Source organism: Lontra canadensis, unplaced genomic scaffold, assembly GCF_010015895.1.
Source record: "Lontra canadensis isolate GAN:19392208 unplaced genomic scaffold, GSC_riverotter_1.0 scaffold3, whole genome shotgun sequence".
In the NCBI taxonomy this organism is placed as follows: domain Eukaryota; kingdom Metazoa; phylum Chordata; class Mammalia; order Carnivora; family Mustelidae; genus Lontra; species Lontra canadensis.
The window spans coordinates 37,139,999-37,157,357 of NW_022630997.1; the positions used below are offsets into that span (position 1 = coordinate 37,139,999).

At 55.0% G+C, this 17,359-nt stretch overlaps 1 protein-coding gene across 2 annotated transcripts in view; it reads left to right on the top strand.

Annotated features, from left to right (window-relative positions):
- Positions 1–216: 216 nt before the first annotated feature.
- The window catches only part of ZCCHC24 (zinc finger CCHC-type containing 24), a 56,710-nt gene continuing 39,567 nt past the window's right edge, over positions 217–17,359 (top strand). Inside the window, exons 1-2 of one of the 2 annotated variants that reach the window (XM_032838853.1) lie at positions 217–639; positions 12,628–12,828. In XM_032838853.1, the coding sequence (XP_032694744.1) occupies positions 394–639; positions 12,628–12,828 (447 nt within the window). In that variant the 5' untranslated portion in view covers positions 217–393. The remainder of the gene's footprint in view (positions 640–12,627; positions 12,829–17,359) is intronic. The other variant, XM_032838858.1, reaches the window with a different exon arrangement.

Below are 17,359 nucleotides of genomic sequence, written 5' to 3' on the forward strand. Positions count from 1 at the left end.
GATACGGCCAATGGAAGGCGAGGACAGTGTGTAAGGGGCGTGGTCTATTTGGAGCCCGCCCCGGGAGCGGCTGCCGAAGGGGTCAGCACTGAGGCAGATAGCGGATCCCGGGGCGGGGCGGGGCGGGCGGTGCGGAGGGGGCGGGCCCAAAAGTTTCCTGCCCAACTTTCGCTGCCTCCTTCCTCCGCCCGCGCGCGCTGCGGCTGCAGTCGGGGGGAGGTGGCGGCGGCGGCGGTGGCTGCGGGCAGAGCGCAGGGCTCACGGCACTGGGCGATCGCCGTCGGGGCTCGGGCGGTGGGCAGTGGGCGCAGGCTCCCCGGTGCCCGCCCCTCCGCTGCGGGGGAGGGGGGCGCAAGCGGGCGGCCGGGGAGGGGCCGGCACCGCCGCCGCAAAATGAGCCTGCTGTCGGCCATCGACACGAGCGCCGCTTCGGTGTACCAGCCCGCCCAGCTACTCAACTGGGTCTACCTGTCGCTGCAGGACACGCACCAGGCGAGCGCCTTCGATGCCTTTCGGCCCGAACCGCCCGCAGGCGCCGCGCCCCCAGAACTGGCGTTCGGAAAGGGCCGCCCGGAGCAGCTGGGCTCGCCCCTGCACTCCAGCTATCTCAACAGCTTCTTCCAGCTGCAACGCGGAGAGGTGGGTGCCCCCGCGCGCCCCCGCCCTCCGTCGAGCGCGCCGGGCCTTTTCCTATCCGCCTGGCTCTTCCTGGCCTGGCCCGGCCCGGCTTGGTATTGCCCGGCCCTGCTTGGCTTGGCTTCGTTCAGCTCTGCCAAACTCGCCACCCGATGTCCCCGGGGCGCCGGGAGCGCGTTACCTCCCGGCTGAGCCCGGCTCCCAGCAGCTCAGGCGCGGGCGGGGCCCTCTTGCTCCCTCTCCCAGCTCGGAGCGCCCTGTTGAAGCGAACTGGGGGGAGCCCGGGCTGGGCGAGGGGCTCCGGATTCTCTCCAGACAGCCCGGGCGCGGCCAGGGCGGAGAGCCCCTTCCAAGTGTCCTTCCCACGCCCAACCCCATCCCCCTCTTGGCCACCGCTCGCTGGGACCGGGAGTGCAGATTCTGCTCTGAGCTTCTCTGCAGGGGCCTAAAATCTTTTCTCCTCCGACCTCGGTGGTGGCTGACCCGAAGGGCACCCTGGAGAGCAGGGCTTTTCCTGCTGTTCTTACACAGGGACCCCCAGATACATCCTCCAGCTGCTTGCCCTCCCCCAGCCACATAGGAAGTGGTTTTTGAGGGCTTGACCCCACAGACTGTGCTGTCCCCCGCCCTCCCAGACTGGAAGGAAATGAAAGGGAAATCCTCTTGAGCTCTTGGGAGGGGGGCTAGCCAGGGGGAGAGGTTTCAGCTGCCCAGTGCCTTCTCCAGAAACCTGGGCTGGCTGCTTTGCAAAGTCTGCCTGTTGGGTGGATTCGGTTACAAAGTGGAAGGGGCAGTGTGTCTTCCTCGCCAGATAAATACACAGATTGCCAGGACCTCCCAGCCCCTTTTCAGAGGTCTTCTCCAGAGCTTTCCTAGATACCACTCCTCTCTCCTTTCAGCTGGACTCCTCCTCCTCCTCCCCTCCCATCTACTCTGGTCTCTTTTGGGAATTGCAGATACCCTTCTGTGGCCTTCACTCATCTGTCTTCTGGCAGCTCTCCCTGCAAATGTGCAGGGGGAAGGGGTGGAGGAGAGGACACGCTTGAGGGTTCCTTTTCCTTCTGGGCCTGAGCATGGCATTTGGTTTGGGAGACTCAGAGTCCTGAATGAGTCAGGGACAAGGGCCTGTGAATGTGCAAGTGTGCTAGGATGAGAGGGGAAAGGCAGAGGGTCTCCCTTTCTGGTCCCATAATGTGTTCAACTCTGCCAGAGGAGGATGTGGACATAAAACACTGACCTGAGGCATAGAAGTGGGCCAGTACCGTGTGAGCTGAGAGAAGGACTGATTGACCTGTGTTGGGTCCCTTGGGCATAGCGCAGGGAGATGGGTCTGGAGAGCCACCCTTTGGTGCCAAGTGAAAGCATTTGTCTACCAAAGCTCTTTGTAAACTGTAAAGCACTCTCTCCACGGGAGGAGTTATTCTTGGCTGGGAATCCTCTCTCTTATAAGAGACTTGCCACCTCTTCAGGGAACTGGCTCCAATGACCGGCGACTTTGGAGTACAGGTTCTGGGTGTTTCCCCACTGCCTGGGTCTTTTTAGTTGTTATCTTACCAAACATTTGTTGAGTTCCATGTGCGCCCTTGGGGAAGCAGGGACAGATCAGTGAGGGCCCCAGATGAGAAGACAGACAAGATGTTACAACGTGAGTGGTAGGTAGTTTCGTGCGGGTGCTGTGGGAATCCCAAGGAGGACAGTGGCCATGACCCGTGTGACCATGAACTCTCACCCCTCACAGGTCGAGTGGGGCGGGGTGTCCCTAAACATCCTCTACTAGCCTTCCCCAGTTCCTACCCAGTGGTTGCCTTCTTCCCTGAATGGGGGTCTCTGCTGAGAGGCTTGGAAGTTTGGGGCCATCCAAAGTCTTCTGTAGGAGTAGGAAGTGGTGACTTCTGTTGGAAATGTCTAACATTTCCATGAGATCCCAGTTGGATCTCAGTGAAACCTGTCTCTGGTCACTTTGCTGCTGCTGACCCCAGCTTCCCTTGTGAGGAGGGCCAGTGTAAAAGGAGCTGATAAAGGTTATGCAAAGCAATGGTAGATAAAAGTCTCTTATGACCTGACTTTGGGGGAGCGCCCTGTCTCTGCCTCTGCCTCAGTTTACACATTCGTTGAATTTAGTCTCTGCTGCCCCTTAGGGTGGTATGGATGGGATTTGAGAGATACATACGCAAGCAGACGGGCCGAGCTGGGGGAGGTAAGAGGGGCTTCTCCTACGCTGACAGGCCAGTGGCTTCCTTGGAGGGGCTGGAGGGCTGTGCGGGCTGACTTCCGGATGGCTTCCTGGGCTGTCGACTCACTGGCTCTCACCCCTCACCCGCTTCGCCTCCTAAAGCCTCTTGGAGCCCCAGCTGTGCTCCTGGGCTTTCCTGCGCCCAGGGCTTAGCCAGTGACCTAATATGGCTCCGAAATAGCAACTGGCTGAGAAGGCATGAAAAAATACCCCCCACCTACCTGAATGCCACTGAGGGGCTGGTTGGAGAAGAAAATCATGTGTGGGCCGGAGGGGACTCTGTGAAGGGACCCAGGGACTCAGGAGCATCGCCATTCTCTACAAGGCCTGGCAGGCCTGGTGGCAGTGCCTGCGGATGTGACTTGCATGCTGACCGCTGACCACGGCCTGTCTGCGCGGGTCCCGGTGCCAAGAGCCCACCCCCTCCCGCACCACCCCTAGGCTGCTCCCACCACAATAGCAAAACACCATGAATGCAGCTGGGATTTGGGCGGGGGGGTTGAGGACATGGGGGCACAGAAGCCCATTGTGCCCCTGGAACCTCAGCTCTGGAAGCTGAAGATAAGCCAAGGGTTCTGAGTGGAACACTGGCCCCAGGAGCAGAGAGATGGCAGAGTCTGTGTACGAGGGCAGGAGCGACACCAAGAGGTATCTTGGATGCCCATGGGGGCTCTTCAGCTTCTCAGCTGGTGATAAAGGTGCCAGGCCAAAGCAGGGACAGACATTTTGTGCAGTTTTTTAAAGGCCTCGGTCTAGAATATGGGCCCTGGAGCTTCAGTTTCAACCCTCGATCTGTGGCAACGACTACATGTCTTTGAAGAGAGACTCCGGGGGCTCTTGGCTGAGCCCCTTCGCTCTCCTCTTAGGTACCCAGGAAGGCTGCTCTTAGAGGGAGTGGGGGGTTGGGTGGTGTGGGGGTCTTCCCTGCCAAGATTAGCTTGGAATTTAAATTCACAGCAGTGTAGGAGCTGTGGGACTCCACCTCCAGAAAAGGAGACATACCCCTCATTGTGAGAATGAGAATTAGCTCTTGGGCCCCTCAGAGGGATGCCCAGAAGCCTTCCTGCGTTGTACCTGTGCTCCCTCAAGAGGAGCTATGGCTGTCCCACTCCAAGTCAGAGTCCGAGGGCGGCTGTTATCTTTCCGTCTTCCTCCAGGGATAGACAGACGTGGCTTTACAGTGAAACCATGGTTTGTGGAGGCTGGGGGAAGGGCTTTGGGGTCAAATCTGTCTGGAAAGCAAAAGACTGTCCTTCCCTTGGAGACACACAATGCCCCCCCTGCCCACCCCCAGCACTGTGAAGGCTCTGAGAAGTCCTGCAGCATAGAAACTTATTTCCCTCTCGTCAGCCCCACATTTTCATCAGTATTTGACCAGAGAATGTTTTTGGCATAGAACGTTTGACAGTATTCTTCTGAACATCTCCAGGCCCAGGGATGGCTCCGTTAAGGCACATCTCTTCCAACCCTCAGGACATTCTTCCAGGAGCTGTTGACTCAAGCCCTCTCCCCAGCCCCACCCCGATCCTGGCGCTATCGACCCCAGCACTGCAGACCCCCTCGTCTTTGCAGCGCTAGCCTGTCCACTGAAGGCAGCAGGGGTGTCCCAAGGCTTTATGGACAGGGCTTCAGCCCTTCTGCAGAGAGGGCTATTAGACCCTTCGAGGCGCCACTAAGGTGTCCTGCTTTCAAGGGCCCCTGGGTGTTGACAGTCCTGTGAAGGTTTTGTGTGTCGTCTGTGCTGCCCACAGGTGCAGGTGAGCCCAGGCTGCCTGACCAGGGCGCAGGTGCCGACGAAGCCCCAGCCCGTGTGAGGATGGAGGTTTGCCTCAGTGGGGCTGAGAGTGGGCTTCCGGGACTGGAGTTCGTTCCTAGCAACTTTCGTGGTCTGTGTGTGTTGGTGGGGAGGGGGCAGCGCCAGGTCCCGGGAGGGACGGGCCTTCCAGACCAGCAGAGCCTGGGAGGCTGCCTGGCCCCTTTGGCCAGCCCTGGGAAGCTGAGCTCTGACTCAGGCAAGGAGGGCCGTCACTCGAGGGCCTGTAGGCTGAGGTGGCCCTATCCTCCCTCCATCAAAGTAAGTTGACTGGGCAGGCCTGGACTCAGAGGGGAGGCCACACCTTGTGGACCTTCTGAGTCAGGTGGGAGGGAAGAGATCAGGCAGGATTAGTAATTTGTAATGAGCAGTGGCAGTGAGCCAGGCTCTGTCAGCGCCTAAAGGGGCTCCTTGCGGAGAAGACGGCCCCAAGTCATGGTCCCTTACTCTTGGGCAGGGCTTTCTTCTTGGCATCTCTTTCTTCATCTCTTTCTAGAAGAGAAAGCAGGCCTGGCAAGTCACCCTCAGCGAGTCGGTGGCCGGGCTACATCTAGAATGCCTCCATATTCCAGCTAGAACTGGCTCTGTGGCTCATTGTGCTGGCTGTCGCCTGGATTGTTCTCGGGGGCCCCAGTGCAAGGCAGGCAATCACCAGGAACATTCTGTCAAGCTCTGGGGCCTCTTATGTGTTGCCCCCAATCTCAGACCTTTTGAGGAGTGGTGGGCACTGGTCCATTCATCACGGGTCCCAGCCGTTGCTCTGTGTCCGTACCTCAGTCGTACCCATGGCTCCAGCCCCTCCCCAGAGACCGAGCGTGGGGCTCCCTGGGATGGAAGTCCAAGGATAGCCTGGCTTGGGGGAGTCAGAGGATGGGCATGAGCACTCGCTGGCACTTTTCTCTCATGGCGCAATCGGTGTGCAACGTCCCCATTGTCCAGGTGGGGAAACTAAGGCTCTTCAAGAGGAGGACAATACAGTCAGGGCATCAGTGGCAGGACTGGGGCTCCAGCTGAGGTCTCAGGAGGCTTGGTCTGTGTCATGTGGCTGTGGGTGAGCTGGAGCATCATCTTTTATTCTGTCCTCCTCTATACTGTAAAGCTTCGAGAAGGCGCTAAGCTTTGCACTGACTGCTGCTTGCACCTCAAATGCTCTTGCCTGCCCTCAACAACTGACAGATTCCAACTTCTATCTGGCACGAGAGGCTGCCTCTTCTCTGAGAGGCCTTCCCCAGCTGCCACGGGGAAGCTCACCTCCTTCCAGTGTCCGCGGCCTGTGGCAGAAGAGCGGGACGTGCTTCCGGTGAGGCATGTCGTTGCATTTGCTACTGCGGACGAGCATCCGCTGTACGTGGGTCTGTCTACATTGTCAGCATGCTGAGAGTGGGAATCCTGTCTTTTTCCACCTGCTGTTGCTGGTCAGTGTGTGGGACTGACCGGTGTTCAGGTACTAAGTGGTTAGGTAGATGGGTGACTTGTGACAACATGAATGATCTCTTCAGCCTCTCTCTCTCTCTTTTTAGTGTATGTGCTGCCGAAGTGAGCACTCTCTCTCTCTTTTTAAAAAAAGATTTTATTTATTTATTTGACAGAGAGATAGAGAGTGAGCATAAGCAGGGAGAGCAGCAGAGGGAGAGGGAGAAACAGGCTTCCCACTGAGCAGGGAGCCCGATGTGGGGCTCCATCCCAGGACCCCGGGATCGTGACCTGAGCCGAAGGCAGCCAGTTAACCGACTGAGCCACCCAGGGGCTCCCTCCTCAGCTTCTTATCTCCTGTTTTATCTCACTGGCAAAATGTTTATGGACTGTTTGATTGGAAAAGAGCTGACTTGGGAGATAGGAAAGCCCTGTCCCTAGAGGTGTTCCAGCAGAAAGTTAGGTATGCTCATGGTTCTTGACTCTGGACCTCTTCGAGAAGCTGAATATCACCAGAGTTCTCCTCAATGCTCACACACAGAGCAGAGGCATCCATGCACACACAGACACACACCTTTGCTGTTATTTCAACGGGCTCCTGGCACCCCCCCGTGACGACAACAGATCCAAACCGAGGCCACCTGCCGTAGGGGCTGCAGACCTCAGTGGTGCCCTTGGACTGGCTGAATATTGGGGTCCCTTTCAGCCCTTAGGTTATCAAATTCATGCTTTCTGTTTTCATTCCACGACTACATTCTAGAGCGAGAGGCAGCTGGTCTCCAGTGCTTATGCTCTAGCTGGGCGGAGGGCATACGGCTGGAAAATGTGGGCACCTGTCAGGTGAGCCGTGAGCTGGGCAGGAGCTGGAGGGATGGAGTCTGGAGGGAGGCTCTCCCTGGGACTTCTCTGTGTGTCCTGCCACCACTGTGCTCCTCCCTCTCTGGGTCTTTTCCTCATTTCTCTCTCCCCATTCCTCCCCCCCCAAAAGGCACACAGACGGCTTATTTAAGTTAGAATCTCTCATTGAGCTCCGACTATGTACGGGGAACTGTGTTTGAATGGGCATCTAGAAGGCTGTGGAGCCCTTGGGCATTCTTGGGCGAGGGGTTGCTGCCTCTGGTGATGGCTAGCCCTGCAACCTTCCTGGACCACAGGAACCAAGCTGCACTCTGACCACACCTGAGAAATCTTTAGTCAAGATGCGAGTTCACTTTCCCATCAGCCAATGGGTGGTCTCCTCTCCCCGAGCGCAGTACACATCCACCTGTTCCTGGGAATGGGGGAGGGGTGTGACTCTGGGGGCTGGAGCCCCAGACAGAACCTAGGGGTAGAAGAAGTGCAGATCCCCTTGGAGAATGGGTGGAGCCATTTGTGAAATGAATGGTTTCTTGTGTTAAAGAGAAGGGTGTGGGTGCGTATGTGTGTGCACGTGTGTGTGCATGTGTCCGTGTGTCTGGAAGGGGGTGTGGGGTGACATTTTGGGCTGAGAAAGCAGTTGTCCAGCTGATGAAAGAAGAGCTGGGAACTAGGATCAGAGAGTCACCCCCCGCCCCATGGGCCCTTCAGAGCCATCTCTGGCCTCGGGTTTCGGGCAAGACTCAGCCTTTGCTCTGGTCACATTTCCTCAAATGCTCCCCTTGTCATGGCCTTGCCCACCGCCGTGTCCTTTTCTGTGGGTGTTTCCACCTCTGCCAGCTGTCTCTCCTCTCTTCTCTGCACTGGTTTCCTCTCCCGACAGCAGGCTTCTCTGCACTTGCCCTAACCCCTTTCTGCCTCCCTCCCTTGGGACCCTCTTCTGATCCTGGGAGGGCCAACAGCGTATGGCAGTTTGAGTCAGCCCTGGAAGTCTTGGCCTGCACCCTCCAGGTCCCTCTACAGAACCCCCAGCCCGAGAACCCAGACCCTTCATTCAGCACAGAGAAGGTGGTGCCTCATCTTGCCAGGCCTGAGGGGCTTGGCGATATGAAGTCACAGGCCCAGGGAGAGTGGTCCACCCCTGTGTTCTCTTTTGGCTCTCCTTACTATAGGAGAAGCCAAGCCTGGAGGCCATGTGGGAGATGAAATGTAACAGGCTGGCTGATCTGGGTGTGAGTCTCCCTTAGCCACATGCTGGCTGTTTTACCTTGGGCAAGTTACTCAGCCTTTCTGAGCCCCAGTTTCCAGCTCTGTAAAATGGAGCCAATAATGCCCATCCAAATAGTGTTCTTGCAAGTATAAAAAGACCAGGAAAGAGAAAGGATCCAGTGAAGTCTAAGACACAAGCAGGATGAGAATAGATTTCAGCATCTTCCCCACTAACTTTCCCCAACAGCCAAGAGAGAGCCTCAGAGAAGTTCCAGCAATGGGCAGGAGTCCAATGCTCCGTCCCCCAGATATGATATGAGGATCCCACACTTCCTGCCAGCTGCTGGGAGTGGGGAGGAGAGAGAGGTGGTCTCTTCCTTCAGGCTGGTGATTTGGGCCCAGTGGCTTCTATCCACCACAGTAGTGGGGCTGCCCTCAACCAGTGCCCATAGTGGCTTAATCTGGGGTGAGAGTGCCTTCCACTTCGTCTGTGGCAAATCAGAGACCCCCCAGCCTGAATCCTTAAGGTGTTAGGGCATTCACCGCCTCATCTGTCGAGTAGGGTTCCCAGACCCTTCTCTGCCTTTGACAATTTGCACCCAGGACAGTGGCAGGTATGGGGGATGGCAGAAACGGTCTGGGCTCTGGGGGTGACGGAATGTTGCAGAATTTTTGCCTTTTGATATGTCCAGCCCTGTGGGGAAATGAAGAGGCTTCAGAACTCCTTCAGTCAAGGGCAGCAGAGTGACGGGGTGATCCCCACCCAGCCTAGCCCTGACAGACAAGGCTATGGCCATGAGGTCCAGGAGGCCCCTGGAGGAGGCAGGGGCATCTGAGGCCTGAGTAAGAGGAAGGGATGGGTTCAAGGCCACACCACCAGAGGTATGACCAGATCAAGAGCCAGGTCCTGGAGGAGGTTGGATGGACACAGGGCACCCTGGGGGGACAGCCAGTGTAGAATTAGAGGGGGGAAGAGCAGGTGGCCCATGGGACACCAGGAGGAGAAGCATGGCTGTTAGGGAGTTCGGAGCTCCCTGATGAAGGGCCACTCCTGCTGGGCCTCACCCTCCAGCTAAAGGCAGCAGGACTCAGAAAGAGGTGCCCAGAGTGACCAAGTGCCCTCCGCATGTTGGGCTCTGGGGTGGTCTTTCAGTAGCTGGTGTCTGGACCCTAAGAAAGCGGGACTGCGAAGGTCATCCATGTTGCCCTCCTTCCCTGTTCCGGGTTCGGTTTACAAACGGGAAGCCCGAGGCCAGGCCTGCCTCCGCAGCCAGAGGGGTGGGAACACGGTGTGTCCTGGCCTCTGTGCCGACCCATCCCCGCAGGCCGGCCAGGGAAAGGTCTGAGAGCAGCTTGCCTTTCACCTCCATGGCCGGAGTTCCTTGGGGCTTGGGAGAGGAAACAGCTCGCTGCCCCACCCGCCCTTTTAGCCAGCTGGCAAGCAGGACTCATGGCCCTCAGGCCTGGCTGTGTGCCCTGGTCTGTGCCCCGGGCCTCTCTGGGCCTCAGTTTCTCCATCTGGAGTGTGCGAGCAGTTGGGTCAGATGTTCTGCTCCTTCCTTTCCACTTGAAGGTGGTGTTGTCTTAAATTGAGGCTAAGGGAAGGGAGCTGGAGCCACCAGGAGGGACAGGCCAGAGCACCCGAGGGAGGCGGGCAGAGGCGGTGAATAGGAAAGCTCTGACTTCGCTTCTCTTCCCAGAGCTGCTCGTAGGACAGAAGCTGTGACCCTCGTGAGGTAGAGGGTGCGGGTGTCCAGCTGCTGGGGAGAAGACAGGCTGCTCGGAGGCCTCTGGCTGTCCAGGGACGCCCGAGGGGTCACCCGTGGGCAGGGCAGTGTGGCCACAAGGCAGGGGAGAGGCTGTTCAGGGTGTAATTAATGCACTTTTTGGCACCCACCAGACTTCCCCTTCCTCTTGACAGTTTGCTGCCAAAACAGTCCCGATTCCTGTGAACTTGCTTAAATCTTATACAGAAAAAAAAAAAAAAAGAAGAAGAAGAAGAAAAAAGAAAAGAGAGAACGGGGGGAAAAAATGAAGAGGGCTGTTATTTGTGAAATTGCATTTCCCAGCCATGAGGGTGAGTCACACCATTTGGAGTTGGGAGTTTCTTTTCTGGATGAACTTTTCTCCAGGAGGCTGTGGTGGTGCTGCCCTCCCTCAGGCCTGTTTGGGTGAGGAGAAACTTCCACTCAAGCTAAGGAGAGACCTGGGTGTTTGGAAAGGCCAGGTAGAGCTGGGCCCTCTGGACATACTGCCCCAGGGAGCTTGAACGTGCAGTTCTGGGCTGGGAGAAGGGGGAGCAGTGATTTAGTGCGTCAGGGGGAGACAGTTTCGGTTTAGAACGATGAAAAAGTACCAGAAGTGGGTGGTGGTGGTTGGTGGTCGCAAAGTCATGGGCATGTACTTAGTGCCACAGAACCGTACGCTAAAAAACAGAACTAAAATGGCCGATTCTCTGTAATGAATTTCTTACCACAGTAAAGCTGTAGGCTCCAGGCTCTTGGTGCCAGGTGACTACTTTGGTAGGTAGGTCTGAGGTGGGGCCAAGAAAACCGTATTGGTTCAAAGTTTCTCAAGGCACTCAATACAAGGTTGGACACACTTGCCTCATCTGTAAAATGGGACCACAGGTTGTGGTGAGCGTCGGCTGTCTTAATAAGTGTACAGTTTCCAGCCCCTGGGACACTGTAATTGCTGAGTAGATGGGACTGGGATCAAATCCTGTGGACACTGGACCCCTCTCCACACCCCTTGTCCAGAACCGTTGGTTGTCCAGAACCATCTCACACACCTGCGGGTATGGGAGACCCTCTGCCTCTCAGGATGGACCACTCTCTCGGCTCATCTGAGAGCTGGATAATCACCCTCACAGTGAAGGCAAGGTGTGGTATTTTGTACTGGTCCTGGGTTTCATGATAGCCCTGGGCAGTGGTAGAGCAGAGATGGTCCTCAGGAGCCTTTGAGTCCCATGCCCAGACATCATAGGCTGACTGACTGGGTGTTTGGCCTGGATGCCTTTTGGACGTGGTCCCTGCATCTTTTTTCCTAGGCTCCAGTCTAAACCTATAGGAGCAGGAACCACGGCCCAGAGAGGGAAAGGACTGGCCCCAGGCCACAGAGCAGGGTGTCCAGCGGACCAAGAAGAGTGGTGGTCCCCAGATGGTGAGGGCTGTGTCCTCTAGGAGGTAATGCCAGGCCCCCAGAAATGGAACAAGTGGGGAGGCTGAGGTATACAATTGTGAGGAGTGGCATCTGTCCTGGTTTGGGGAGAGGTGCCTGATCTCCAGGGGCCTGCTCTCTGCTCCCTTCCCTCCCTGCCCACACGGAAGGGACACAGGAGGGACTGTGCCCACTCTGAGCCTCCATCTGCCCTGTCTTCATAAGGGAGCCTGAGGCCACCTCTTCTTAGGGGCTGTCTTCCTCTAGAGGCCTGGGGACTTCCAGAAACAAGGCTGTCTTCCCATTAGATCCAAGGCTCACCAAGGTCTGTGGTTCCCTCCTGGAATCCTTAAGCACCTGAGCGGGGACCAGAGGATGCCCAGGCCTCATGCCCAGGTTTGTCGTTGACCCTCCTGGAGGAGCTGCCTCTTTACAGCCTTGGCCTTGCCCCAGGAGAAGGGGACCATGGCTGTTCCCTGCCAACCTCACCACAGGCCCCACCTTTGCTAAATTCCAGTGTGCCTGGCTGCCCAGAGCCTGTGACTCCTATAAATAGAGGCTGTATACACCAGGAGGGGGCCTGGGCCGCGTCTGCTTTAAAGCCAGGCAAGACATCTGGTTCCTGTCAGCTGGAGGTGGGAGAGGTGGGAGAGGTGGGCCACTTCCTCCTGGGCTCACAGAGGGAAGGCCTGGGCCAGCCTCGGGGCTCCCCGGACACAGTCTGCACAGCCCTCATGCCACAGGAGACCGGGCAGAGCGCTAAACCTCAGTCTTCTCTTCTGTACGATGGAAACAATCCTGTACGCTGATACCCCTCTTTCTTGTAAGATGGGAAACTGAGTCAGCTGAGCGATAAGTGACTTGTTTAAAGCACTAGTAAATGGCAAAGCCCCAGATCCAACAGGTTGCTTTCTGCTATGCCTGCTTACCTCCTGGGAATGTGTAAAGAACTAATGAGAACCGTCCTCCTCCTCCTCCTCACTTCTTACTGAGTGGTTCCTCAGTGCCAGGTGGGAGATACAGTGACCTCACTTGAGCCTCCTAGGAACCCTAGGAGGTGGCTCTCATTACTCCTGTTTTCCAGACAGGGCCCCAGGGGCCCGGAGCCGTTCACTGGCTTGCCTGTGGATGCACAGCAGGAGTTAGGATATGAACTGGGGCTCTAGGGGGCCAGAGCTCCCGGGCAGCTAGAGATTGTGCATTCACGAGTGTGCATGCATGTGCTCGTGGACATGTGCCCATGAGGCCATAGCTGCAAACAAGCGTGCCCAGGCCCCGGGAGCCCTCACATCTCTGTCCCTCCTCCCAGGCTCTGAGCAGCAGCGTGTACAAGAGCGCCTCGCCCTATGGCTCCCTCAACAACATCGCTGATGGCCTCAGCTCCCTCACTGAGCATTTCTCAGACCTGACCCTCACCTCTGAGACCCGCAAGCCCAGCAAGCGGCCCCCACCCAACTACCTGTGCCACCTGTGCTTCAACAAAGGACACTACATCAAGGACTGCCCCCAGGTAAGGCACCCCGCTTCTCTGGATAGAACAGGCCGAGCGGCCCCACCTCCCCCCTCCCCTACCTCCCTGCCCTCAGGGCCCCTTCCACCAACAAGTGGCCCTGTGCCCTCTGGTCTCCACCTTCCCCTCCTCTCTGGTATTTCTGAGGCACTGGCTGGCATGGATGAGACAGAGCCCCAGCCTGGGCCTGCCCTGGCTAGTGAGCAATCCGGGTGAGGGCCCCCAAATGAGGTTCCGGGCCTTCACGTCTCTGCCAGTCTTCCTGCCAGGGTGGGTCCTGTTACAGTGGGGCAGGACGGGGGCCAGCAGCCTCCTCGCAGCTCTCCCGAGAGAGACCCCATCTCCTCACACTCACAGGGAAAGAATGCGGGCTCTGGGCCAGGAATCCAGATGTGCACCCCCTCCCCCAGACCCCACCTCTCCCTCCTCCGCAGCAGTGTTTCCTCAGTCTCCTGCCTGTAAGGGGGGAGGGGAAAGGGCCTTGCCCCTGACTTTGTGCCCCCCCCCCCCATAGGGTAGGTCTGGGTGAAGGCCTCGGGCACTGCAGGCTGGGCCTCTCTCTCAGTGTGGGAAGGGGGCCAGGCGATGGAGAGTGTGGGGAGCAGCCCCGTCTCCCACCCAGTGCTTCGCTGTGCTGGGCTAGGGCTCCTGGGGGCAGATCCCACTTGCAGAATGACTCCTGACTCTGGCCAACTGGGCTCTGGCAGCCTGGGGAGAGAGGGTAAGGTCGTTTCCAATACAGTACGAGATGGATCCGTGATTCTTTTCCCTATTATTTTTTCAAAATTTCTAATGTTTTTGTAATGTGTGTTTTTTGCTTCTATTTTACATATGTAATGGAAATGGGATCCTGGAAACTCAGAAAATCCATGTAGTCTTACCCTCCAGATGGTGGGAGCCCAGGGTGTGGCTGGGTGGGCCTGGGTGCCTCCAGACGCATGGAGGCCGAGATGTGCTTGCTGCTTGTGGCTCTTTTCAGGAATAGCTGTGCCGTGCTTTAGGTCCTCGCTGCGTGAAGTGTGGCCAGGATAGCTGCCTGGGAGCTTGTCAGAAATGCAGTCTTAGGCCCAGCCTGTAATTGCATTTTTGTAGAAGTCCCGGGACCTGTGTATACCGGTGATCTCAGCCTCCTCCGACCCTTGGTCAAGAGAAGCCCACCCCTGACCCTGAGTGTGGGAGCTGGCCCACTGATGGCTGTTCTCTAGACCCCACACTCCAGTGGGCGCTGTCCGCCCTCAGTATATGCAGGAAGCCAGGGGCCCTTGGGATGAGGAGGTCCCAGCACAGGGTAAGACCCATACCTCCCCAGGGGTTCTCCAGACAGGATGAGGAGCAAGCAGGCGACTCAGGATCCCGTTGGTCCTCAAGGATGTGCCCCCGGCCCACCCTGGCAGCAGCCCCTTGCACCTTCCCCAGCTGAGCCTCTGTGAGGGGACTTTCAGTCACTTACCATACCTTGGAAACTTCCCTCATTGTCTCCTGCCTGCAGCCCGGGCTCACAATTAGCCGAAGTGTCAAGTCTCTCATTAGCATCTCGTTACGTGATGCTTTGAGTGAGTTAAGCACTCACACGGGATCATTGAGCCAGTCTGTGGAGGTCCTGGAATTTCAACCCTGGCCAGCAGGTGACATTCAGACACCAACAGAGGCCCCTGGGGCTCCGAGGAGGTGGGCCATGCTGAGCTGGAGGTCTGGGAAAGCTTCCAGGAGAAGGAGAACTTGAGGGGGCTTGGCTGGTTGTTGGAAGAAGGGTGAGCAGTATCCAAAGGCAAGGGATGTTGAGGCAGCAGTGGAGGGACGGTGAAGGCGTGCAAGTGAGTGTGTGTGCATGCCCAGCCCTCTTTCCAGAGGGGCCAGGGCTCTCCTAAATGTGGGGACAGAAGGTCCCCGACCTCAGTGCCTCTCGACTTCTAGCACCGTGCAAACCCTGGTTCTTCCTTTATATTCTTTTATATGGATTACATAGCGAGTACTCTCGTGCAGGGCTCTTACCTCTTCTGCAGAAGGAATACTGGCCCATTTTACAGGTGAAGAAACAGAGTCTCAGAGAGCTGAAGTGCTGGAGAGAGGGCAGAGTGTCTATGAGAGCCCCAGGCTTGGGACCTCAGTGCTCTTTGCTTTCTTGAGCATCCATACCGATCCAGGCTGAGATGCCCATGACCTCTGGGGCCTCAGTTTCCCTCTCGAGCTGGTAGAGGCCCTCTTCGAGCTCTACCTCAAACCTGATTCTATCAGAGACTCCTGCAGGCCCAGGGACCTCCTCTACCAGTCATGAGTAGAGTTCACAGTTCATCATCTGTGAAACAAAGCTAATGAGAGTGCTAACACAGAGTAACGTGAAGATCCAAGGAAGTAATGCATGGAAGGTACTTAACGCAGTGTCTGGCATACAGTAAGCACTTAATAAATGTTGGCTAGCATTATATTTTTTCCTCCTTTGGGTAACGATGGGGAGTGTGCCTATTTGGCAAGGTACTAGAGATTTTGGCAGGCTGGAATATAATTAGATGCTCTCCACCCTCACCTGACCACAAACTTCAGGGGCAGGTGCTGGGCTGGATTCATCTCTGTATCCCCCTGCTGGACCAAGATACCCCACACAGCAGATGCTCAGTGTAAGCCTTCTGGAATGAAGGAATGGGCAGACAGGCTTTTATAAGCCTGGAAACCTCTGTTTCAAATGAAATATTATGAGCTCAGTGTATAGAATATTTAGAAGTGGAGTGGGAGTGCTTGTTTTGGTAACACCTTTAGTGAGACAGAATCCACATACCATATAATTGACTCATTTAAAGTGTAGAAGTCAGTGACTTTTAGTATATGCAGAGCTGCTCAACCATTACCATGACCTATTATAGAACATTTTTTAAAAAAGATTTTATTTATTGAGGTAGTCTCTACACCCCATGTGGGGCTTGAACTCATGACCCTGAGATCAAGAGTTGCATGCTCTACTGACTGAGCCAGCCAAGTGCCCCAATTGTAGAACACTTTTATCACCTCAAAGAGAAACCTCATAAGCTTTAGCTGTCACTAGCCCCTGGCTCCCCAACTCCTAGGAACCCGTAATCTACTTTCTATCTCTATACATTTGCCTGTTCTGGACATCTCCTATAGATAGAATCATCTAATATGTGGTCTTTTGTCACTGGTTTTTTTCACTTAGTATATTGCTCTCAAGGTTCATGCACATAGTAGCATTTATCAGTTCCATGGTTTGGGAAGTGTTCTATCCTGTTCTATTTTCTATAAGAGATTGTGAAGAATTAATATTAATTCTTCTTTAGGGGCACCTGGGTGGCTCAGTCTCTTGAGAGTCTGCCCAGGACCCTGGGATCATGGGATCAAGTCCCACATAGGGCTTCCTGCTCAGTGGGGGAGGCTGCTTGCTTCTCCCTCTGCCTCCCTCATGCTCTCTCTCTCTCTCTCTCTCTCTCTCTTAAATAAATAAATATAACCTTTACAAAATTTCTTCTTTAAATGTTTAGTAGAATTCACCCATGAAGCCATATGAACTTGGGCTTTCTTTTGTGGGTAAATTCAGATTTTCTATTTCTTCTAGAGTTAGTTTCTGTAGTTTGTGTGTTTTGTGGAATTTGTCTGTTTCATCTAAGTTATCAAATGTAGTGGCATAGGGTTGTTTGTAATGTTCTCTTACGATCGCTTTCGTTTCTGCAAGGTCAGTTATAATGTCCCCCTCTTTTCTTTCTGATTCTTATAACTTGAGTCTTCTCTCTTTTTTTCCTTGGTCAATCTAGCTAAAGGTTTGTCCATTTTGTTGAACTTTTCACAGGAACAACTTTTGGTTTAGTTGACTTCCTGTACTGTTTTTCTGTTCTCTGTTACATTAATTTCCACTCGAATCTTTTAAAAACTTATGGTAAAATATATGGAACATGAAATTTACCATCTTAATTATTCTTACATGTATAATTCAGTGGTATTAAGAACAGTTGACCCTTGAACCACATCGGTTTGAATGTATACATGGATTTTTTTTTCAGTGAATAATACAATACAGTACAATAACTATTTTCTCTTCTTCATGATTTTCTTAATAGCATTCTCCTTTCTCTAGCAAACTTTATTTATATAGTATAGAATACATGTAACATGCAAAATATGGGTTACTTGACTATTTAAGTTATTGATAAGGCTGTTAGTAGTTAAGTTTTCGGGGAGTCAAGAGTTACACACCGATTTTTTTTTTAAACAACACTTTCTTCTTCTTTTTTTTTTTTAAAGATTTTATTTATTTATTTGACAGAGAGAGATCACAAGTAGGCAGAGAGGCAGGCAGAGAGAGAGGAGGCAGGCTCCCCACGGAGCAGAGAGCCCAATGTGGGACTTGATCCCAGGACCCCGAGATCACGACCTGAGCTGAAGGCAGAGGCTTAACCCACTGAGCCACCCAGGCACCCTACACACAGATTTCTGACTGCTCCAGGGCTTGGCACCTCAGCCTCCACATGGTTCAAGGGTCAACTATACATTCACAGTATTGGACAACCATCACTATCCACCACCAACC